The sequence below is a fragment of the Myotis daubentonii genome, chromosome 4 (assembly GCF_963259705.1).
Source record: "Myotis daubentonii chromosome 4, mMyoDau2.1, whole genome shotgun sequence".
NCBI lineage: Eukaryota > Metazoa > Chordata > Mammalia > Chiroptera > Vespertilionidae > Myotis > Myotis daubentonii.
In genome coordinates, this window is record NC_081843.1 from 45,003,663 (window position 1) to 45,025,486 (window position 21,824).

The 21,824-nt window shown below is 41.2% G+C and overlaps 1 protein-coding gene across 6 annotated transcripts in view; it reads right to left on the reverse strand.

Annotated features, from left to right (window-relative positions):
* Positions 1 to 728: 728 nt before the first annotated feature.
* Positions 729 to 21,824, reverse strand: part of TNFAIP8 (TNF alpha induced protein 8) — a 116,331-nt gene continuing 95,235 nt past the window's right edge. For all 6 annotated transcript variants that reach the window (XM_059693811.1, XM_059693812.1, XM_059693810.1 and 3 more), the window contains exon 2: positions 729 to 2,433. In XM_059693811.1, the coding sequence (XP_059549794.1) occupies positions 1,868 to 2,433 (566 nt within the window). In that variant the 3' untranslated portion in view covers positions 729 to 1,867. The remainder of the gene's footprint in view (positions 2,434 to 21,824) is intronic.

A 21,824-nucleotide genomic window follows, 5' to 3' on the forward strand; every position in this document is an offset into this window, starting at 1 on the left:
CCTCTCTCTCCTGTGGTTCTCTCCGTAGCTAGAGATGAGCAAGAAGCACACACCATCTGCCGGGGCACTCCATTTTCCACACTTGCTGAGGGAGGTCTTAGAGAACAAAATGCACCAAATCAGGAGCTCCCACAGGTCACACTCAGCTTTCTCACGTGAGGAAAGAAGAGCTGGTCAAGGAAGGCTGCTGAGCTAAATTTATGAGCTACTCCACAGAACATGAAGCTAGAGGGGTCATTCCTGCAGTCACTATGCTATTTCTATAACATATAGGAGTCACCTACTAGCTCTAGGAAGTAAGGAGAGTAATTTAAGTTCAAATCTTTATGTCAGGATTTAGTATCGAACAGGGAGATACTCTTCGCCTCTGCTGCTTGTCTTAGACAGGCACATGAGGGTCGCAGGGAAGCTGGCTACCTTCTCTAGGTGGTAGTGGGTTAAAGCAGATGCCAATCTCTGGACGTTTTAGTTGTAGGCCCTTTCCCAGGGAACTATTACTTAAATGTCACTATTCTAGGAGGCAGTCAAATTCAAGGCAGGAGTACACTAAGTCACAGACATGATGACAATGCAAATGTTTAGTGCTGGTGGTTGCCTGTTATTTCCTAGGTGATACTGTTGGCCCACAGGCTTCCTTTTTTTTTTTTTTTTTTTTTTTTTACATAATAAGCAAATGTTTACTCTATCATTTACACACATAAAATATACAGAAACAACATGCAAACTGCTCGAAATGCAAATACACTGGTTTACTTATCACAATAGCAAATAAAAAAATAGCAAAAACCTTTTCAGTTAAATAAAAAAGTGGCATTCTTTATTTACCTATCAAACCTTACTAAACATTGAAATGCATTCATTTTCATTCTCATGTTCTGTGGTAATATCCTTTCTTCCCTTTTACCCCTCATTCCCCTAAATTATTTTGATGGGCTCATCTCTAAAAGGAAGATTGTTTTAATTTTCTTAATATCACGTACTTTTTATTGCCCTAATATCAAGAACAATCTAGAGTTTTCTTTGTCTCTTACATTTGAAATGAATATTAAAAATGGAGATTCCATCAGCACATTTTCAAGGTAACATGAAAGTTAAGCCCTCAGCAAGCATTTCAAAGCAATGGCATGCCATTCCGTTCTGGGGAATTATCATGTTTGAGGAAGTGTCAGGTTGGTACTAAAAACCAGGACTCACCTCCAGAAGCATATCTGATATTAAACCTTATTCATAACCTCAAATACAGTTGTTTTCTATAATAGAGAAGCAGTTTTCTATTTCTCTGAGGGTTCCAATTTGACTACCTTAATTCTTTAATGTCTTAATAAAGACAATTCTTGAATGTCAATGACAAAAGTATTTAGCAAAAGAATGTTCGACAAAGGTAGAGTTGAAAATGGAATGGTTTGAATGGTCTCAAACAGAGAAATGACAGCAAGGGAAAGTTCTTGGCTTTTTAAAAGAGGTATATATACATAGTAAGGAATAAAAGTGAATCAAAACACATAATTCTGTACATGTTAGAAATATCCAATGTGCTGCGAACACAACAACTGCCCTAAAAAAGATGTGTCGAGGTTTGGAGCCACACATACTTTTCTCTGTATAACTCGACATTTGCGTTATGCAACCACACATCTTTCCCAGGTTCTGTTAACCCTTAGAAGCATTTAACAACTTTTGGCAATATGCTTTTCTTCAAATAAAACGAGCTTCACAAGATATTGTCATTAATGTCTGACACTTGGATTGGGCAAAGTCTCTCTGAAATACGTTTACTCTTCAAAAAAACTCTTCTTTCCTTCATAAATCAACAGTGCTCCATCTTCAGATAAATCAGGAGCAGTCACCATCTTAATTCACATCATGCTCATATGTTCTCTTCATCCAACATTTTGTTGACGCCATCACAAAGTTTTTTTAAGTGGGGTTTAAAATTCCCAAAGGGATTATACAAGGCAGCCAGAAAATCACAATCTGAAAAGTGATCAAAGACATTATTAATCCGTCCGTGCGACTTTGCGGTGAGGTGGCGCTGAATGATCTGGTGCAGCAACTCTCTGCATTCGTTCAGCAGCCTGGACAGCACGTTCCGGTCAAAGGTGTAGTCCACCTGATGGAAACTGACCACGGTCATCGCAAGCTGATGAACTTTCTTCTTAAATTTCTCCATCAGCGCTAGCTCATCTTGATTGAACTGATTATTCCTGTACAGAATGGCCAACTTGAGGACTGTTTTGATGAGGTTTTTGATGATCTTCTCGGCCTCCTTCTTATTCTGGGTGTACTCCCTGGTCACCCGGTACAGCTCATCTAGCACTTCACTGCTTGTGTCATCGATTAAGGTGGTAGCGATGGATTTGGATACCATTTTACCCAAGATCTTCTTTTGTGCCTGAACGGCCAGGTTTTTGGAATTAAAGACATCTGTGGCCACTAAAAAACAAAGGGTGGGGAATAACAGATCAGTATCAGTGACAGAGCAAATTAAAAACAGATACAATGGTGCATTTTCCTTCTCATTTTCCCACTATGATGCAGGGGGTCCCGCGGGGGGTGAGGCCGACGGAGCCCTAACGAAGCATGCCCGACTCCGGAGACCAGGTTCAGTGATGCAGATCTAAGTTTATTGTGTAAGTGCAGCAACATATATAACATTCCAGACCAATCAGAAGTTTACACCATCCTTAGGGCAACCAATAGTAGGAAAGATCAGGGTACTATGTAGGGGCTCTAGGGGGCTTGCTCAGGCGGGCGCTGCCACTTCCCGGTGTGCTGAGGCAGCTTGTATAGGCGGAGTGTGCTTACGCCATTGCATCCACCACTGCACTGAGATAAATCTCCTGAGCTCTTCCCACACCACTATATGTACGATATGCCTCCCATCTACTGATACTAGTTTCTGTCTAGAAAAGAGCTAAAGAAAATATCCCTATATTTCTGGACATTAGGTTCTAATCTGTTGTGCATAATCTTTAAAGTCTTTGGCAATTCAAGTATTTTTTTTTTAAATATTGATTTTTAGAGGGAGAGATGGGGGAGGGAGAGAGAGAAACATCAATGTGATAGGGTAACATCGATCAGCTGCTTCCTGCAGGCCCCCTACCCAGGATAGAGCCTGAAACCTGGGCAGGTGCCCTAACTAGGAATGGAATCAGCAATCTTTCAGTACATAGGATGACACCCAACCAAATGAGCCACACTGGCCAGGGCGGCAATTCAAGTATTTTATACCTTCTGCTATGTCGTCAATGCTTTGCTTAGAAGTTAAAGGGTTCAACTTTCTTAAAAATAACATTTTCTAATGATAAAGAGTATGTCTCAGGAGGGAGTAAGGTTTTGTGCAATTTTTCTCTAGCTTCATTTGATAAGAAAGACATCAAAAATATAAAATCAACCCCACAAGTGTCCTCTGGGAAACAGTTACCAAGAATAATTTAAAGGAACTAATTTAAATGTAAGAGGGACAGATGGCAAAGCTATGGTACTGAGTAAAATGACAAAATCATGGAAGCAAATCCAAAGGAGAGCCCAGCTTTACAATCCACTTGTAAAAAGTCAAATTTCCCAAGACACTGGTCTATACCTACCATTTTGGCCATCGTAACCACCCTGAATTTCAAGTCCAGAAGCTGAGTATCAGGAAAAAAATTCATTGGGGAGCTTACTGTCACTTGCTATTTCTGATGAACGGCCTCTGCTCCCTTCACACTTTTCTATGTTTTCAGAAAGTAACCATACTGTATTATCAATAATATGTGCTACATGAACAATATACTCTGAAGAAGCTGAGTCTTAAAGTTTACCTCTCGAATTATCATAACTTAATTTGACAGAGGTTTAAGGTACATATTATAATAGTTGCATGTGTTAAATATTAATGAGACACTATGTGATGTTTCTAGCTTACAGCCAACCAGTGAAAATGCTCAAGCAATGTTTATTCCAGACCAAGTTTAGTTTTTCTCCAATTCCCATCTGTGCATGCGGCTCCACTACAGCTGTGCTTTCTCCCTTTGCCTTGGTCCTCAGAGCTGTAGAGCTCAGGGTCTCTGCTCCACCTTTGGGTCCAGGAGCAGCTGTTCTCTCCACATATGCCCGTGTATAGGTCTAGGTCTGGGTGTTGGAAAGCACTCATCCAGTAATGAAAGATAAAAGGCTTAAAAAGACAGATTATGAAGAATGAGTCAGGACATTAATGATATAAAATTACTTCTAGTTTGGACAGGCCAGCAACATTAGAAAACTGCTGCTCCCGAATCCAGGCTGGGAGCACGTATCAGGAGTGACTCCCTCAGTGTGGAGCTGCCGTGTTGGATTTGAACTTTGGGCCAAAGTAGCTCATGGTATATAGTACAGGCAGCTGCAAACTGGTTCCCTGAGACCAGAACATCATTCCTGAATATGCAGGGCCACACACTGTGAAAGAACAGCTTGATTGGACTAGAAGTCGTACCCTTAAACAAATGTTGATATTTAAACTTCTGAAAACTGAACTGAAACTGCAGAAGAAGAAATGAAATATATTTTGAGAAAGAAAAGGAAAGTGAAAAAGCATGAGAAACAGGCAACTTTGTGAAGGTTTCCAAACTTTTTTATGCTTTCATCATTTAAGCAAGTAGTCCATTTCTATTCCTATTCTTCAGTGGTTTTGCAAAAGAGCCTATAGGTTAACTCACACCTAAGAACCAATAGTTAAAGAAATGGGAATGGAATCAGCAGTCTTTCAGTGCACGAGATGACACCCAAAAATCTGAGCCATGCTGGCCAGGGCTGAAAGTCAAGTATTTTATACCTTCAGCTATGTCGTCAATACTTTGCTTAGAAATTAATATTACCATATTAAGACCAGGGACTATCTTCCATTACTGAAGTTATGATATGGACCTCAACAAGTAAATAAACCTGATTTATAAAGAAAGGGATACCCCCAAATTTTCAAATAACAGTAAATAACTTAGGATTTCAGGTATTCATCCCATCTGGGATTCACTGCAATGCCTATTAGATGGAGTACCGTCATACACACATGGTGAAATAACTGAAGCTGGCGGAGTGTGGTCCTAGATGCCTCTGTGCTCCTTTTTCCAAGGCTGGGCTGCAAGTCTGCCCCACGTCTAGGCTACTTTTCTTATTAAATCTAAATATCCCATTTAATGTCAAACACAGAGACCAAACAGAAACTCTGTGGTGCAGCACTTTCACTTCCCACAAGAGAAAGCATAAAAGGCAAGGCTACTGCCAGTTAAGCAAGATTGGTCCTCATTTACTGGTAACCACGGCTGAAGCAGGACAGAGAAGTTGATCTCTGAGGCTCTCACACTCCATCTCAGGAACTTCAAACCCTGCTCTAGAAGCACGGCAGTAGCTTCACGCTCGGTTTTGTTCTGCAGTCACCTTTCAAAATGAGAATGAAGCTCTTTCTCCCCCTTTGCGGGGAAGGCGTGCCTGCAGCTAATTTATTTTCTCCCGTTAGTGGAGGCTTCTTTGGAGCCAACTGGGGGTTGCGGCTGGGAGCTCTTGGCCAGGACTGTGTGGTCTATGATCATGAAATGTGATTTTCTTTTCCTAGTAAATTAACCGCCTTTAGCCATTCCTGCTCAGGCTCATTTGTCAGTTCCACATCCTCTACCAGATCCTGTGAAGGCCTGGTGTATCTCAGAGCTCGTCCTGAACCGTTTTCCTGCTTCACTCTACCCTCACTCCTGTGTGACCTCACCCACTCCTGTGGCTTCAGATGCATCCATGTGCCAATGACACCCACAGCCATAACTCAGCCCTGACCTCTTTTCTGAACTCATTTTGCAAATGCATTCAAGGTTTTCCTTTTCCTTGGCTATTTTGCAGGCATCTCAAATGTACCATGTCCCAAACTGAATCCTTGGTTTCCTCCTGCCCCCAAAGTACTCCTCCTCCATTCTATCACCATCTTAATTAATAGCATCCCTTCCATCCATTTGCTCAAGTCAGAGTCCTGGGAGTCAGCCACCATACTATCCGCTCCCTTACCCAGTCCCTTATCAAGTTCTTTCTATGCTATTGGCCATAATTCTCTAAATTCTATCTACTTCCCACCATCTCCACACACATCACTCTAGTTTATGCCCCTTTCCAATCTGTTCCCACAAAGTAGCCAGGGTTTTTAAAAATGTAAATTAGAAAATGATGCTTTGCTTAAAATATTTGCTAACCATCACCCTTTCTTGTTCCTGAAATTCTCATTTGCCTAAATTTTTAATGTCTGCCTCTCCTTACCAGAATTTAAGTATTTTTTTAAATCCTCACCCAAGGATATTTTTCCATTGATTTTTAGAGAGAATGGAAGGGAGAAACATCGACGTGAGAGACACACATCATGGACTGGTTGCCTCTTGCCGGGGGCTGGGGATAGAACCCACAACTGAGATATGTGCCCTTGACCGGGAAGCCCATGGCTCTTTGGTCTATGGGCCAACACTCTAACCACTGAGCAAAACTGGCAGGGCAGAGTCTAAGCTTTTTGAGAGCAGAGACTGTGTCTTGCTCACTGTGTCATCCCTGGGCCTAAAAGGGTGCCTGGTACATGGCGGTTCTGAAAGAAGCAGAATCCATTTCTCCCCTCTTCACTATACTTAAATACTTCTCCACGGAAACATGCTGAGCTGCAAAATTAGAGTTTTAAATATATATGTGGGAGTTTTTGTTTGTTTGCTTTAAAGGCTAATGAAACAGATATTTGTTTTATCTAGCTAACAATGCGGTTTTCTTCCCCTTAAGAGCACTCCAGAGGGTGGTTTCTCTTACAGTCATCAATCAGCTCTCTTAAGGAGGGAAGAGTTGTTATGCACCACGAGAAAACAGCAGAGGACAACAATTCAAATACTCAGTGGTTCTCACTGAGATACAGTAGAAGGAAACTTCTGCTTCTGATTGGACCTATGATTAAGCATGTAACAGAGGGATGGACCAAAGGTATGTCCAGGGACGCGACCAAGATGTGGATAGATGGTCTCAAGGAGAAAGTGCTGAAAGTATTGACTCAATGTTTTACCTACTAGGGTGAATTCACTTGTGTTTTAAAATATACATGTACATTGTTGCCTAATGAAAAATGAAGCCATATAATAAAAGTAAACAAAGGATTATTACTATGCTGAAACTACTGAGGAGTATTTTACAGAAACAATTGTAAATGTTATTTTGCACCTACTTATCTTACTGCCCCTCCCCCCATCCTTGGTAGCTCCTTTCTTGGCTTAATCAAATAGTCCATTTTAGCAATGTTTGCTGAAAAGCAAATTGGTATTCAGGGAATCCTGGCTTTAACATCAGCAATTATAAATCTGGAGATAGCCGAAACCGGTTTGGCTCAGTGGATAGAGCATCAGCCTGCGGACTGGGAGGTCCCGGGTTCGATTCCGGTCAGGGGCATGTACCTGGGTTGCGGGCACATCCCTGGTGGGGGATGTGCAAGAGGCAGCTGATCGATGTTTCTCTCTCATCGATGTTTCTAACTCTCTCTATCTCTTTCTCTTCCTCTCTGTGAAAAATCAATAAAATATATTTTAAAAAAAATAAAAATAAATTTGGAGATAAACATTAATGGTAAAAATATACTGACCCCTGTATATATATTTTACAAAGTACTCAGAAGGTTAAAAACACACACATTTGTACAGCATTAACTAATGAAAAATTATAGTTTTATGAACTTAACAAAAATTCCCCATAACATTACCCCAACTCAGAAATTGCTAATACAGTGAAGCACTCAAGTCACGTCTTTTTTTTTTTAATTTTGTTTTATTGCTTAAAGTATTACAAAGAGTAGACATATGTCTCCTTTTTTTTCCCCCTTGACCTTCCCCCCGCCTCCCCTCCCCCTCAGTGTCTTGTGTCCATTGGTTATGCTTATATGCATGCATACAAGTCCTTCGGTTGATCACTTACCAACGCCCCCCCCCTCCACCCCCATCCTGCGCCCCACAACACAAAAGAAACCATCAACAAAACAACAAGAAAGCCCACTGCATGGGAGAACATATTTGCCAATGTTATCACCGATAAGAGCTTAATCTCCAACATTTATAGGGAACTCATACAACTTAACAAAAGGAAGATAAACAACCCAATCACAAAATGGGCAAAGGACCTAAATAGACACTCTTTGAAAGAGGACATTTAAGTCACTTCTTTACATCCTCACCAGCAAATACATGCTTTCTTCACCCATCAAACTTGTTATACCTGGAGCTTTTAAATGGTGACGACAGATGCACATTTATGGCACTGCTAATTCTTGCCTCATTAAAATTTGATCAAGTGGGCCCAGTATTAGAAAGGATGAAAACGAAAACAATTTGGAGAGCATGTCTGGCTGTTGTAGTTTGTTAATAAAAGTTCTTTAAACAGATATATAAAATCGTATTTCTCTTGCCTCTGAGTAACTCCAAATCTAAATGGGGCTTAACAGAAAAGACAGTTTGGGGAGCAGCAAGTGGCCATAAGCAACCGTAAACACTGTCACAGGAAGTCAGCAGGCTGAGAGTTGACCTGCCTACATTGGGATTTGGAAATGCTCCAGAGAAGTAAGGAATAGTCAGAATGGCCGGAGAGCCTCCACACCAACAAATCCCAAAGTGGAAATTCAACAGGATAGAGAAGAAACAGCAAACAAAAAGAGAAAGAGAGTGCAGGGGTGGGGGTGGAGGACCACAGTCAGCATCAGCAGCAGAGATTCCAACTGTGAGGGGGCTGCCCCAGAAGGGTCAGACTTCTGACCAAGGCAGCCAGCTGGAGGCAATCTTAGCCAGAGAGAAAAGACAGGTGCCAGGCACCTTAACCCCAACATTGGCCTTAGGTCACACGGATGAGGCCCTAACACAAAAGAACACAGTCTGGAAAGAATTACTACATCTGGGATCCTTAACCTGATACTGAACACACATTTTGGTGTGTATGAGTTTTCCTGACCCCAAGTGGTTAAAAACCAATGGTATGCATCATTACAGTGACAAGTTCTGTCATTCACTCTGTGTGTTACCTACCACTTCCAAAAAGTACATGCTCACTTAAAAAGGCAACATAATTAAAAATACAAATATAGCTTGCCTGGCGTGGCTCAGTGGTTGAGCGCTGATCTATGAACTAGGAGGTCACGGTTCGATTCCAGGTCAGGGCACATGCCCAGGTTGCAGGCTTGATCCCCAGTGTGAGGCCTGTAGGAGATAGCCGGTCAATAATTCTCTCTCATCATTCATGTTTCTCTCCTTCTCCCTTCCTCTCTGAAATCAATAAAAATTATTTTTTTAAAATGACAAATATAAGGGGGAAGTGGTGACTTTAAAGTGGGCCAATAAAGAAAAGAATATCACTGGGTGGTTTTTCAATGGGATATTAGAACTTGTAATACACCCCCTTCCAGCGTCTTTTTATTGTTCTTTACTTAATTATTTGACAACTTTGAGTTGCAGAAAACTGATAGTATTTCAAATGCCTTTTGTCCATAGAGACACACATGTCTAGTGGAGGGGCAACTAATTTCTCCTTTTTTTGTTTGCCTGTGTTGTACTTGGCTTTCTCCTTTGAACCTACTATAAGAGTTGACTGATTCATCATTAATTAACGAGGCAAGTAATATCCTTAACATGCACATTTTTTTATTGTAGAAGAGTCATGAGTTTACCTTTTTAAAAACATATCCATATTAACTTAAAGGGGAAAAAAGTACAGTATACGCTTGTCTTCTAGTACACATTTCCTGTGGCAACTAATTCCCCCAGGTCCCTGGAAGAGTTTACTTATAAAAGTCCAAATATTCTGTATCGAATGGTTCCTCGTACTGCCATGCTGCTCAGAGATATCACGAAGACTCTGTTTCCCCATCTCTAATATGAGAATAATGATCCCCAACTCTTGGAATTGTTCCAAAGATAAATGGGCATGGACCATATAGGACATGTCTCACACAATTTCTGGCACAGAATCTTCTCCACTGATCTGTCTAAAGAACTCAACAAATTAGGTGCTGGCCTGGTAGCTCAGTTGGTTAGAGCATTGTCCTGATATGTCAAGGTTGTAGGTTCAATCCCCAGTCAGGGCACATACAAGAAACAACCAATGAATGCTTAAATAAGTGGAACAACAAATTGATGTTTCTCTCGCTCTCTCCCTTCCTATCAAATCAATCAATCAATAAAAGAACTCAACACAGTAAACTTCAAACACATCCTGATGGTCTTTTGTACTGAATCACATTTGGTCAAAATTATTCAACTCCTGGAAGTAATATGGAGCTGGGAAACGCAAAATGCCAGATGGCTGTGTGAAAACAGAGACCTCACACAGTTCAGTTATCAAGGAGCTGTATTTCCTCTTCCATGATGACATTAAAAAAATCTAATACATATTAAAACTATCAGGGAATTTCCCTTTTTAAAAGATGTTGAATCTCTTGTTAGTAACAGAGTCAGTAGTACTGGGACTGTGATAGGAAGTGCAAGGTTATTTTGTCTAGAGAAAATTGGAGAACAGAACTAAAGGCTACTACAAAAAAGACAGGAGGAGAAACAGTGTCAACATCCATGCAAAACTGTGCAAAAGAAGCAAGATGTAAAGGAAATGAGCCAAAGATAAAGTTGAAGTGAAAATCCACAGCAGCCTACAAGATCATTCCAGTCACATGATCTCACCCAGAGTTTCTGAAGCCTCCCAGGAAGCCAAGTGCAGGGCAGGAAGCCAAGTGAGAACAGTGTGGATGGAAATACAAGGCTCAAGGTCAGGAGTCCTGGGTTGTAAACTTGAGTGCAATTTAATTTCTTTGAATCTCAGTTTTCTCATCTGCTAAGTGGAGCATCATTTCAGCTTAAGTGAGATTTAATGAGGTGCAAATCTGAAAGCATCCAGCAATGTGCTAGGCTCATGGCCAATGCACATTGGGTTTTGCTCCCGTACTTACTATCACTTGCAATGGAGGAGCAGGGACTCACACCAAATACTTGCACACACTGTGTTCTTTCTACTCATTTCTCCGTTTATTACCTATTTTCTAAATTTGTGGACAAGAGAAATTATGCCCTAAAGAAAACACTATGAAGCCTCTCCCTGTGTAAACTCAGGCTACTTTTGTTGCCTTAATTTTAGAGTTTCTTCGTGACTTTGTGTCTCTTATTCCTATGGTTTAGTTTTGTAATGATTTGAAATTGAAAAATGTCACTTTCTGAGTCTCAACTCCTTTTACTTCATAATAGACCCCATCTCTGCTCTTTTTCTGTCAGTTTGCTCCAGAAATCTTATGATGCTTTGATTGCTTTCTGCATGGCATAAGCTCTCACTAGAGATCCCTGCTGCCTCCGGGTTCACTAATACCAGGATTGGGGAAAAAATGGTGATATGAAGTGGTATTGTTGGACCTAAGGAATGTCAGTCTGGTAAATATTAGGACAGAGGTTACAAGAATAGAAATGAATTCTGTGTCTACCCAAAGTCAGAATGGGAGATTTTCAGTCCTGAGAGCCCATGCTAGCTAACATATTTTGAACTTTTACTACATTATCCTGAGAGCTACCCAGAATCTGTAGTTATCTTATTGGAGCTTCATAATCACCCCAACAGAGAAGTTACTATTATCCTCATTTTATATATAAGGTAACTGATGCCCTGAGAAATTAAGTTATTTCTCAAGGCCATAGGTCATTAAGTAAGAGATGAACTTGAACTCTGATATGTTCAACTGCAAGCTTTTCTCTTTAGAATTTCATTACATTGCCCTAGATCGGTAGCTCTGTTGGTTAGAGTGTTGTCCTGATACACCCAGGTTGTGGGTTCGATCCCCGGTCAGGGCACATACAAAAAGCAACCAGTGAATATATAACAAAGTGGAACAATGTTTTTTCTTATCTCTCTCTAAAATCAATTTAAAAAAAAGAATTTCATTATACTACACGAGCTTAGGAAAGCGAATATTCAACTAAGTCAAGTGAAATAAAAGAAAAGAAAAGCCAGAGACCATGTCTCCCTGAGGAGGAAATGGATTCCATAAGGTAAATTAACCCAGCTGGGCTTGAAATAGTCTGTTTTTCCAGAGCAGTTTTAAAACATTTTAAAATATAATTTAAAATACAAAAATATGTGTTTGTTATTCAAAGGGCAGAATGTAAATATTTAAAGTGAAAAGTCTCTGTTTCAGCCTTACCACCCACTGTATAGTCTGACCCCAACCCCTGCTTCCAGGGGGCAACACTGTTCTTAGAATTTTGGTACCCTTTCAGAGTCTGTTTTTTTTTTCTTGCTGTGCATTGATAAGGATAACTATGAATAGGTACTGAGCAGTAAGTATTAAAGGCTTGCAGTTCTTAAAAAATACAACTTTGAGTGATGAGAGACTATAAACTGGAAGTGTCCATAATTCCATGCATGACTCCAACATAAAGTGATGAGTTGCTAGAGGCACCTGGCTATATTACCTTTGTTCCCACCCATGCAATAGCAATGAGAGTCCTTCAACGAGTGATGACAAGGAAGTGAGTGTGAAATACAGGTCTTTATTTAATGGGGATGGGGGGGGGATATAAGTGCTATGATTAGGGCAATCATAGAGCTTATCCTCTAAATGGGGTACCTTTGAAAAGAGCACTATTAGTAATTAGATGGTGACAGCAGATCTGTAACTATCCCAGGTAAATGTGTGTAGTTACTGAAGACTCTACTTAAGTACTTAAGCACTAAAGACACTCAAGCTAAATAAGAGAGGGTCAAAAGTATTACCCAAATTTTTAGGACCTGAGAAATTTCTTGGGAACCCCACAGGAGCACTAGCTAGCATTTCCCCCAAATTACACTAACAACAAAAACTAGTTCTTCAAGAAGTTGAGTTTTTGTTGTTGTTTTTAAAGGAAGTTAAGAGTTTTATGGCGGGGGGGGGGGGGGGGTGGGAGGAGGATTCTCTCTAGTTACACAAGTTTGGGAAACTGTATATATATACTAAGGTCTCCTTTGAGGTGGACAAAATGCACTAATAATATTAAAGGTCTTAGCACCAGGCAGTAAAGAAACATTTTAAGTTTACTTGCCCAAGTTTTCCACAGAGGACCCATGATCAAATTTGTGGAATAAGGTCCGTAACCAATTGACTTAGGCCCTTGCTATTCCTCTGGAATGGATTCACAATCATCTCATGCACACAGGGGAGGGCAAGACAGGCAGTTGGGCAAAGGTAGGCAAAGGGGCATTGTGAACCCAGGCTCTAGAGTCACACTGTTAGGGTCAGAAGCTCGGCTCTCCCGCTAAGTGCCTGTATCCCTGTGGCAAACTACCTAACTTCTCTGTGTCTCAGTTTCCTCATGTGCGAATGGGGATACCTAAGGTTTTTATGAGAATTAAATTAAAATAATTCATATGCAATGCTTAGAATAGTGCCAGATGTAAAAATAACTGGGTCGATTTTTAGAAACTATTATTATTGTCATTAATACTGCTATCATCATTAAGGTAGATATTGTAGAAGTTCTGCTGCTTTGGGGTGACACAGTTTTGTGGTCATGTCTTGTGAAATAGGAGTGAGGGGAGAAGAGAGTACATTAACCCAAAGACATGAATCATTCAACAAAACTCCTGTTGAGTATGTGTCAGATAGTGTGGTTTCAAAGATAAAGAACACTATCCCTTATCTCCAGACATCTGTGTAACACGGGGGGCACATAGCCATGCAGAACGCAAGATGCAATGGTAGCAAAGAGAGGGAACATTAATTTGCTACATGGAGTGAGACAGGGAGGCAAGATTTGACAAAAGGAGATTGACCCAAGAGATCAACCTTGAAGGAAAAAAAGATTCTGCCTCAGAAATAAATGAAATTGCATTCTGAGCTGACCTATAGAATTCTTCCTGGCTGGTTAAGGACTAAGAATTCTGTTCAGCAGTGTATCTGTGTGGCACGTACCCAAGGATGCATGTGGGCCCTATGGCTTTTAGAAAAACTCATAAATTATGTATAAGGTTGTCAAGGCCCATGAAAATTTATTACAAAGGCACTTGATTTTCCTGAGGGCATTTGTAGGGAGAGGATGGACAGGACAGGTATCTGGGGTGGCATTCTGGTGACATGGGCCACCTGCATCAGAAGGGCCTGGAGGCCTCCTAGAAATACAGGTTGCCAGACCCACTGAATCAGAATCCCCAAGACTGCAGCTTAAGAAGCTGCATTTGTAAGAAGTGACCTATGTGGTTCAGTTGTATAATGAAGTTGGAGGACCCCAGCTCCGTGGTATACTTTTAGAAAACTGTACTTTAAATTTTCTTTTTTTTGAGAAACCAGTTGAATTTCTGGTGGAGTTTCCTTACAATGGTGGTGCCTGGCTCAGGGCTGGCCAGAGAGTGGCCAAACCCACCCCCACCTGCCAGGGTTTCTGTGGTGAGAATAGAAACAAGAATGTACTTTAAATTTTCAAATAGACTATGCTTTTGACTACACTTTGGTCATGAAGGCATGCTGTGAGTGGACTAGGAACAGATTTGATTCCCTCTCAAAATTTTTTCACTAACATAATAGATGCAAGCTTCTACACAGAATCCAGAGGAAATTCTTTCAGAATATAACTTATTATATTAAAGCCTCCAAGAATTTTAATAATGTATCCAAGAGAATAGAAAAGTTAGTCTCTTTTACATGCTACTTTAACAAAAGTTTAAACTACTGCTAGGCTTCAAATTAAATAAAAATATCCTATAAGCAGTTATACAAAACTGACTTCAGTAAACTATGCTTTTTCTTTTTTAATTAAGTGAACCCTTCCTTACTAATTATGCTGTTCCAATATGTTAGGATTTCCTTAAAGACTTTTCAATTAAGCTGTGTTTACATACATTTTTTCTCGAGGACATGCAGCCTCTTCACTGTTGATAGAATCCAATCTTACCCCAGAATGAAGGTGAAAGTCCTCTACACAAGCTCCATGATTTCTGCTTCTCCACTCCCAACTTCTCTAGGCCTGCCAGAGGCCCTAGCCTCTGATGAATATTTATACCCACGTGGTGTTTAGAAAACCAGTAACAGGTTTTAAAACCCAGCTGAAGGGCAGTTTGGTTACTGAACCAGCCTCTAAAAGTGGCACGGGCGGTCAACATACCCTTTCTGGTCTCATCAGGTGGCTCCTGGCCATGGAACAAGGACAACCAGACAACAAAATTACAGCTGACATTTGTGTAGAACTTTACAGTTTGCAAAATATTTCCCCCTGTATGAAAGTGTTCATTCTAGTTTGGTCCTCTTATTACCTAACCCTGTGGGAGCCAGGTGAGAGAGCCGAGGCTCAGAAATCAAGTGCCTTGTCGAAGGGCATGGAATTAGTGGCAGAGCTAAGGTCATTGCTCCTACATGGCCGCTCAGTAAGAAAAGTGAAATGAAGACAGTGTTCACTGTTTATGAATTTTCTATCGAATGCCATGATGCTGCTTAGCCAGCTGCAGAATCCCACTTCTTAGAGTCTGTCTGCTCCCCAAAATAAAGCAACTCTTGAACCAAAAAAAAAAGGCTCACAGGTCTCACACATCACAGAATAGACACTAAAGAGAAGCTGTGTATCAACCCTCCCCGTCTTCCTCCATCTGTCTGAAAAAGGCCTGCTCATCCTGTAAGGTTCAGTTTAAATGCCACCTTTTCCAAGATGTGTTTCCAAACCCATGGCTGAATGATTTCTCCAGATCCAAAGAGGGATAAATCTCTCCTTTTAAGATGCTTTTTCTGCCATGTGGGAGAGTTAAATTCCTATTGTATCTTTACTTGATTATGATTTTGGACAACTAAGGGACCATGTCCATTCAGCTCTGTATTCTTCAAAGTGTTTAACATGTGTACTCCAGCTAGCCTGGAGTGAATAAATCCCTGTTCTCTAATCTGCCTCCATGAAACCCATCAAAATGTATTTTTAACTTTATTTTTATTGTTGACACTATGACAAATGTCCCCATTCCCCACCCCTCCTCTTGCCACCTCCACCCAGGTCCCACATCCCTTCCTCTGGCCACCACCTCCCTGTTGTCTGTATCTGTGGGTTGTGCATATATGTTTTCTGCAATATTTTTTTTTTACAGCAATTCATGAAGATGTGTCAGGAAGTCAATTCAATTCCATAGATCTAGAGCTTAACAAATGAACTTCTACTCCATGAACAAGAACATAGCCTTATACATGGGATGTAAAATACTCTTTGTTTTAAAGGAGAGGAATCTAGATAAAAGACATGCCTTTTCTTTTTCTGTCTACTGCTTCTCCCCTGCCCTTTGGCAAAACATACAGAATAACCAGCCACTTTTGTGTGGAGAATTGACCATATTTAGCTAACTCCATCGCTACTGCAAATCTTCTGGAATCACCCATGCAAATATTGCAAACCCATCTGTTTGAGTATTTTGGGAGCAGTAGCCTCTTGGCCTCAGTTTGGGCATTTCTCAAATATGCATCTTGGCACAGCCTCCCAACATTCTTGTCAAAACCTTTCCCCAATAACTGTATTAAAATGTTAAGTTAGTCATGCATTTTAGAGCCATGTCAACATCCTAGAGGCCAGGGCCCTTTAAAGGTAAGGGAATGGTTAATGGGATCTGCTGGGCCTTAAAGTAAACAATCTCATTCCAAGTATCACAATACACAGAATCTCTGAAACTTTAGGATACAACCTGGCAAACCCCTGAGCGCCACTGGAGCAGCGCCTCTCCCTGCTGGGCACTCCCAATGAGGCACTTCTCTGTGAAGTGGCTTCTGCACCTTTCTAACCTGTTCTCCTGGCCCCTAATGCTCGGGTACCCCTGTTTTATTAAGATCGGGATATCTTGCAGAGGTTGTGACCAGGACACTGCATTATTTGGCCTGCACAGTGTTACACTGTTCTTAGAATTAGTGGCTGTTGTTAGAAAATTGGGAAATTGAACCTTAACATCTGTGTATCTGATTTTCTTTGAAACATTCTAAGATCTGGCCAAATGGTCCCCCATTCCCACACAGCAATGACTGTCTTGAGGTACATTGTGGCTGCCCTCCTTAGAGGGAGCCTACCCCCTGCAGTTCTCCACAAGCTCTCCCTGCCATCTTCACACATGGATGTTCCTTTCCTGGCTCTGTAGGCATTGGCGTGGGCAACTCCTTCCTTACAGAAATAAGTGGGACTATATTTCAGAGCCGGTCTACAGAGCTCCTACTGGCTAGTTGGGAATTAGAAATTCTGCCCATCAGCGTAGCTGTATTTCAGAAAGCCAATTATTTTAGAAATAATTTAAATTACGTTTAGCCGGTGAGATTCTGAGGAGGTTTTTTCTTGGGGGAAGTGGTGGGAAGGTTAAGAGTAATAATGATTTGTTTTTAAACCACTTGTTATTAGGCCACAGACTTCAGGAAGCTACATTTGGGCACCTTATTTCTACATGTGTTAACTGGGTCACAGAGAGGTGAGGTGGTAAATGTGCTGAACTTGGTTTTTCCATGCCAGTGGGAGTTCTACCCAGTAAACAGACTTTTAGCAGAAACGCCTTTCCTAGCCATTAATTCATTTCCTCGTTCTTTCACATAACACATTTCTATTGAGCATCTACTGGATGCCAAAGTGCCTGCTTTCAAGAAACCTAGATTCTGGCAGAAGAAGATCTAAAATATAAACAAACATGTAAGAAAAATGCCAAGTAGTGGCAGGAGCTAAAAGAAAAATAAGGTGTGTGTGTGTGTGTGTGTGTGTGTGTGTGTGTGTGTGTGTTGGGAAAGAGTAAAAAAGGATTGTAGGGGCAGGGCTTTGCTATTTTATCCAGAGTAGGGGAGGAAAGCCTTTCTGAAAAGAAGACATTTCAGCAGAAATGTTAAGGGGAAAGGGAGAGCCATGTTGGGTGAAATCCTACCCATTCCCTCATAGTCCTTCAACAAAGCCTTTATTGACTAATCAGTCAGAAATGTTTTGTCCTGTTTCTAACTCTTACTGCAAACTGCTTGATATCATATTTATTTGTTTCCATTTTCCCTGAAAGTAAAATCCTTGGGATGGGTTATTTCTTTTCATTATGGAAAGAAATTATTTCTTTCTTTCCATAATGTATGTTCAATTAATCTTCATCTGCCATTTTAAAAAAGGGGGAGGATGGGGAATGAGTTATAATTTTTATAAGACACAAGCAAAATAAGATACTATAAACTACATTATTATTACTTATCTCAAATACTCTTACCTAAGTTATGAATATTGCAATTTAATCCTTTGGAAAATGTTTATTCTAAATGAGTCAATTCATAACTAAAGCTAGGCATCCAAAAATATCTTATCTTGATAACATTTGGATTTGGGAAGAATTACTGTATAACCCATACTTTGAAGAAATAATAAGATAATTTTGTTCCTAAAATAGATGTTGCATTTTTAAGATTAAAAAGGGCATTTTTAATTTTTTAAATTGATTTGAGAGAGAGAGAGGAATGGGGAGAGAAGGAGGGAGGGAGAGAGAGTGAAACATCATTTTGCTGTTTCACTTTCTTATGCATTCATTGGTTGATTCCTGTATGTGCCCACACCAGGGATTAAACCTGCAACCTTGGTATATTAGGATGATGCTCTAACCAACTGACCTAACGTCCAGGGCAAAAAGGAGCATGTTTTAAAGAATTGATTCATAAAAATTAGAAACTTAAAAAGGCATAAATTCTGCCTTTCTTTGCTAGTTTGTTAAGAAAGAAAAAGTTGAAGATTAATTTGGGACATAATGTAAAAGTCATTGAAATTGGCTAACAAATTAAATTTAGAATTAAAAAACAATGAAATCTCCAAGAACCATAAAGACAAATAGTTTGTTAAAATAATTGCAACCCTTTGGTGTTGATGACACATACTTGATATATTAAAGTCATTTTTCAGTTAAAGAAAATAACTAAAAAGACCATTATAATCATTCTCTTGTAAGAACTAAAAAACGTTTCCCTATATTAACTTGCTGTCTTGGAGACGGATTACTTCCCTAATGGTAGATATTTGGGTAAAGTAAACTTTGGCAAATAATATAACGGATCAATTTAACGACTAGTTGCCAAATAACAACAAAATAAATCACTTCTCTAAACCACTGTGGCAACCCCCACCTTTTAGTAGCTATGTATTTTCACCCACTCATTCAACATTCCAGAATAAATTAAAGCCACCATTCCACCTATCACCATTTCTATCACCAGTCCTACTTTAGGAGATGGAAGAAACCATGAGGACCACAGAGGCCAAAGGTTAATTCAGGGTCACAATGTGACCCCCATTAACTCCTCCTGGTCCCTGTGAAAGGTACACTATGTTGGGATTATCAAAATTACAAGCAGTACTTGCTCCATCTAAAACAGAGCTGACAAACTTTTGGCTGGTAATGCATTTTGTTGGGCCTCAGTAATGTTTTTTTCTGTTTTAAATTTAGATAAAATTCATATAACATAGTATTCACCATTGTAACCATTTAAAAAGTGTACACCAATAATTTTTATCATATGCACAATGTCATGCATCACCACCATCAAACTGCAGAACATTCTTATCACCTCAAAAAGGGAGCCTCATAATACTTTGTGTGTGTGTGTGTGTGTGTGTGTGTGTGTGTGTGTGTGTAAAAGTTGGGAGCAGTGACATAAAAATTCACATTTCAAGCTTTTCTAGAAAAATGACCTGGCAACACTGGAGGGGATGGTGGGGAGAAATGGCCCCCCCCAATATACCACCTGGCAACATGCCTATAGCAGCCAGAAAACTACCCAAGGCATATGCATTAGCCACCCTGGCCTTACACGATCAGAGGCTCGAACCATTCTGAATCACTTCTCAGAGAGCCTTGGGTGTGACTCCATAGGCTAAGGCCCTCCCTCTGTTCCCCTGGCTGCCAATCAAGCCGACCCAGACCACTTTCCACATCTAACTCTCCAACAGATCTCTTGGCTTCTGCCAACTTCTTCTATTTTTCTAAAATATATTTTTATTAATTTCAGAAAGGAAGGGAAAGGGGAAGAGAAATTGAAACATCAATGATGAGAGAGAATCATTGATCGGCTGCCTCCTGGATGCCCCTCACTGGGGATCAAGCCCGAAACCTGGGAATTGAACCGTGACCTCCTAGTTCATAGGTCGATGCTCAACCATTGAGCCAACTTCTTAATCTACCTTTTCATCAAAATGCTTTGCATTTTCCACCCCAGGATCTTTGCTGAAATCTCTCTCTACCCAAAAAGCCACCCTGTATCTATCTGAACAACATCCTAATTCCTTGTCTTTTCTGTACCACCGTCATGACTTACTGCCTTTGTTGTCTACTCACTACCTGTATTTTATTTTCCTATGGTTACTTAATATCTTTTTATTAAAAAAACTAGAGGGCCCTGACCAACGTTTGGCTCAGTGGATAGAGCGTCGGCCTGAAGACTAAAGGTTCCCGGGTTCGATTCCGGTCAAGGGCATGTACCTTGGTTGCGGGCACATCCCCAGTGGGGGGTGTGCAGGAGGCAGCTGATCGATGTTTCTCTCTCATCGATGTTTCTAACTCTCTATCCCTCTCCCTTCTTCTCTGTAAAAAACCAATAAAATATATTTAAAAATAAAAAACTAGAGGCCCGGTGCACAAAAATTTGTGCACTCGGGGGAGGGGGGATCCCTCAGCTGGCCTGTGCCCTCTCGCAGTCTGGGACCCCTCGGGGGATGTCCACCTGCTGACTTAGGCCTGCTCCCCGGGGGATCGGGCCTAAGCTGGCAGGCAGACATCCCCCTGAAGCCCAGAAGCCCTCGGGGGATGTCCACTTGCCAGTGGGGAGCAGGCCTAAGATGCAGTCGGACATCCTTAGCGCTGCTGAGGAGGCGGGAGAGGCTCCCGCCACCACCTCTGTGCTGGAAGCCGTCAGCCCGGCTTGTGGCTGAGCAGAGCTCCCGCTGTGGGTGCGCACTGACCACCAGGGGGCATCTCCTGCATTGAGCGTCTGCCCCCTGGTGATCAGTGTGTGTCATAATGACCAGTCATTCCCAGTTGTTCTGCTGTTAGGGTCAATTTGCATATTACCCTTTTATTATATAGGATAGAGGCCTGGTGCACGGGTGGGGGCCGGCTGGTTTGCCCTGAAGGGTGTCCCGGATTGGGGGGGTCCCACTGGGGTGCCTGGCCAGCCTGGGTGAGGGGCTGATGGCTGTTTGCAGGCTGGTCAAGCCCCCCAATGGGGGCCCTCACCCCATGGGGGTGTGGCCAGCCTGGGTGAGGGGCTGAGGGCTGTTTTCAGGCTGGCCACAGCCCCTTCAGGGTGGGGGGTTACCGCTGAGGTGACTGGCCAGTCTGGGTTAGGGTCTGATGGCCGTTTTCAGGCTGGCCACGCCCATGGGCTAGAAGTAGGTATCTGGGATTTATTTAACTTGTATAATTGAAATTTGTAGCCTTGAGCGGAGCCCAGGTCCGGCCAGGGCAGGCAGGAAGCTTGGCTTCCTCCATCACCAGGGGAAACCCAAGCCTCCTGCTCGTTCCAGCTCCGTGGCCGCCGCCATCATTGTGATGGAGTGACAGTTAATTTGCATATCATTCTTTTATTAGATAGGATAAGTTCATTTTAAAAGTAAACTAGATACTGTATGTGAATGGAAACTGATACTACTCCCCTAAATATATCATAATAAAAAATCATTTAAAATTTTTTAAATGATTAAATTCAATGAGAGAAAAATCCCCAATACTATTTGTTTCTAGTCAGATATTATTGCCTGCCAAAGGCCATGTCCCATGTCTACCTGCATGGCATAAAAGGTGAGTCAGTGTGAGTAAGGTGGCCAAAGTCATTCAGCCACAAACACAGGCATTCTCCGTGAATGATGCAAAGC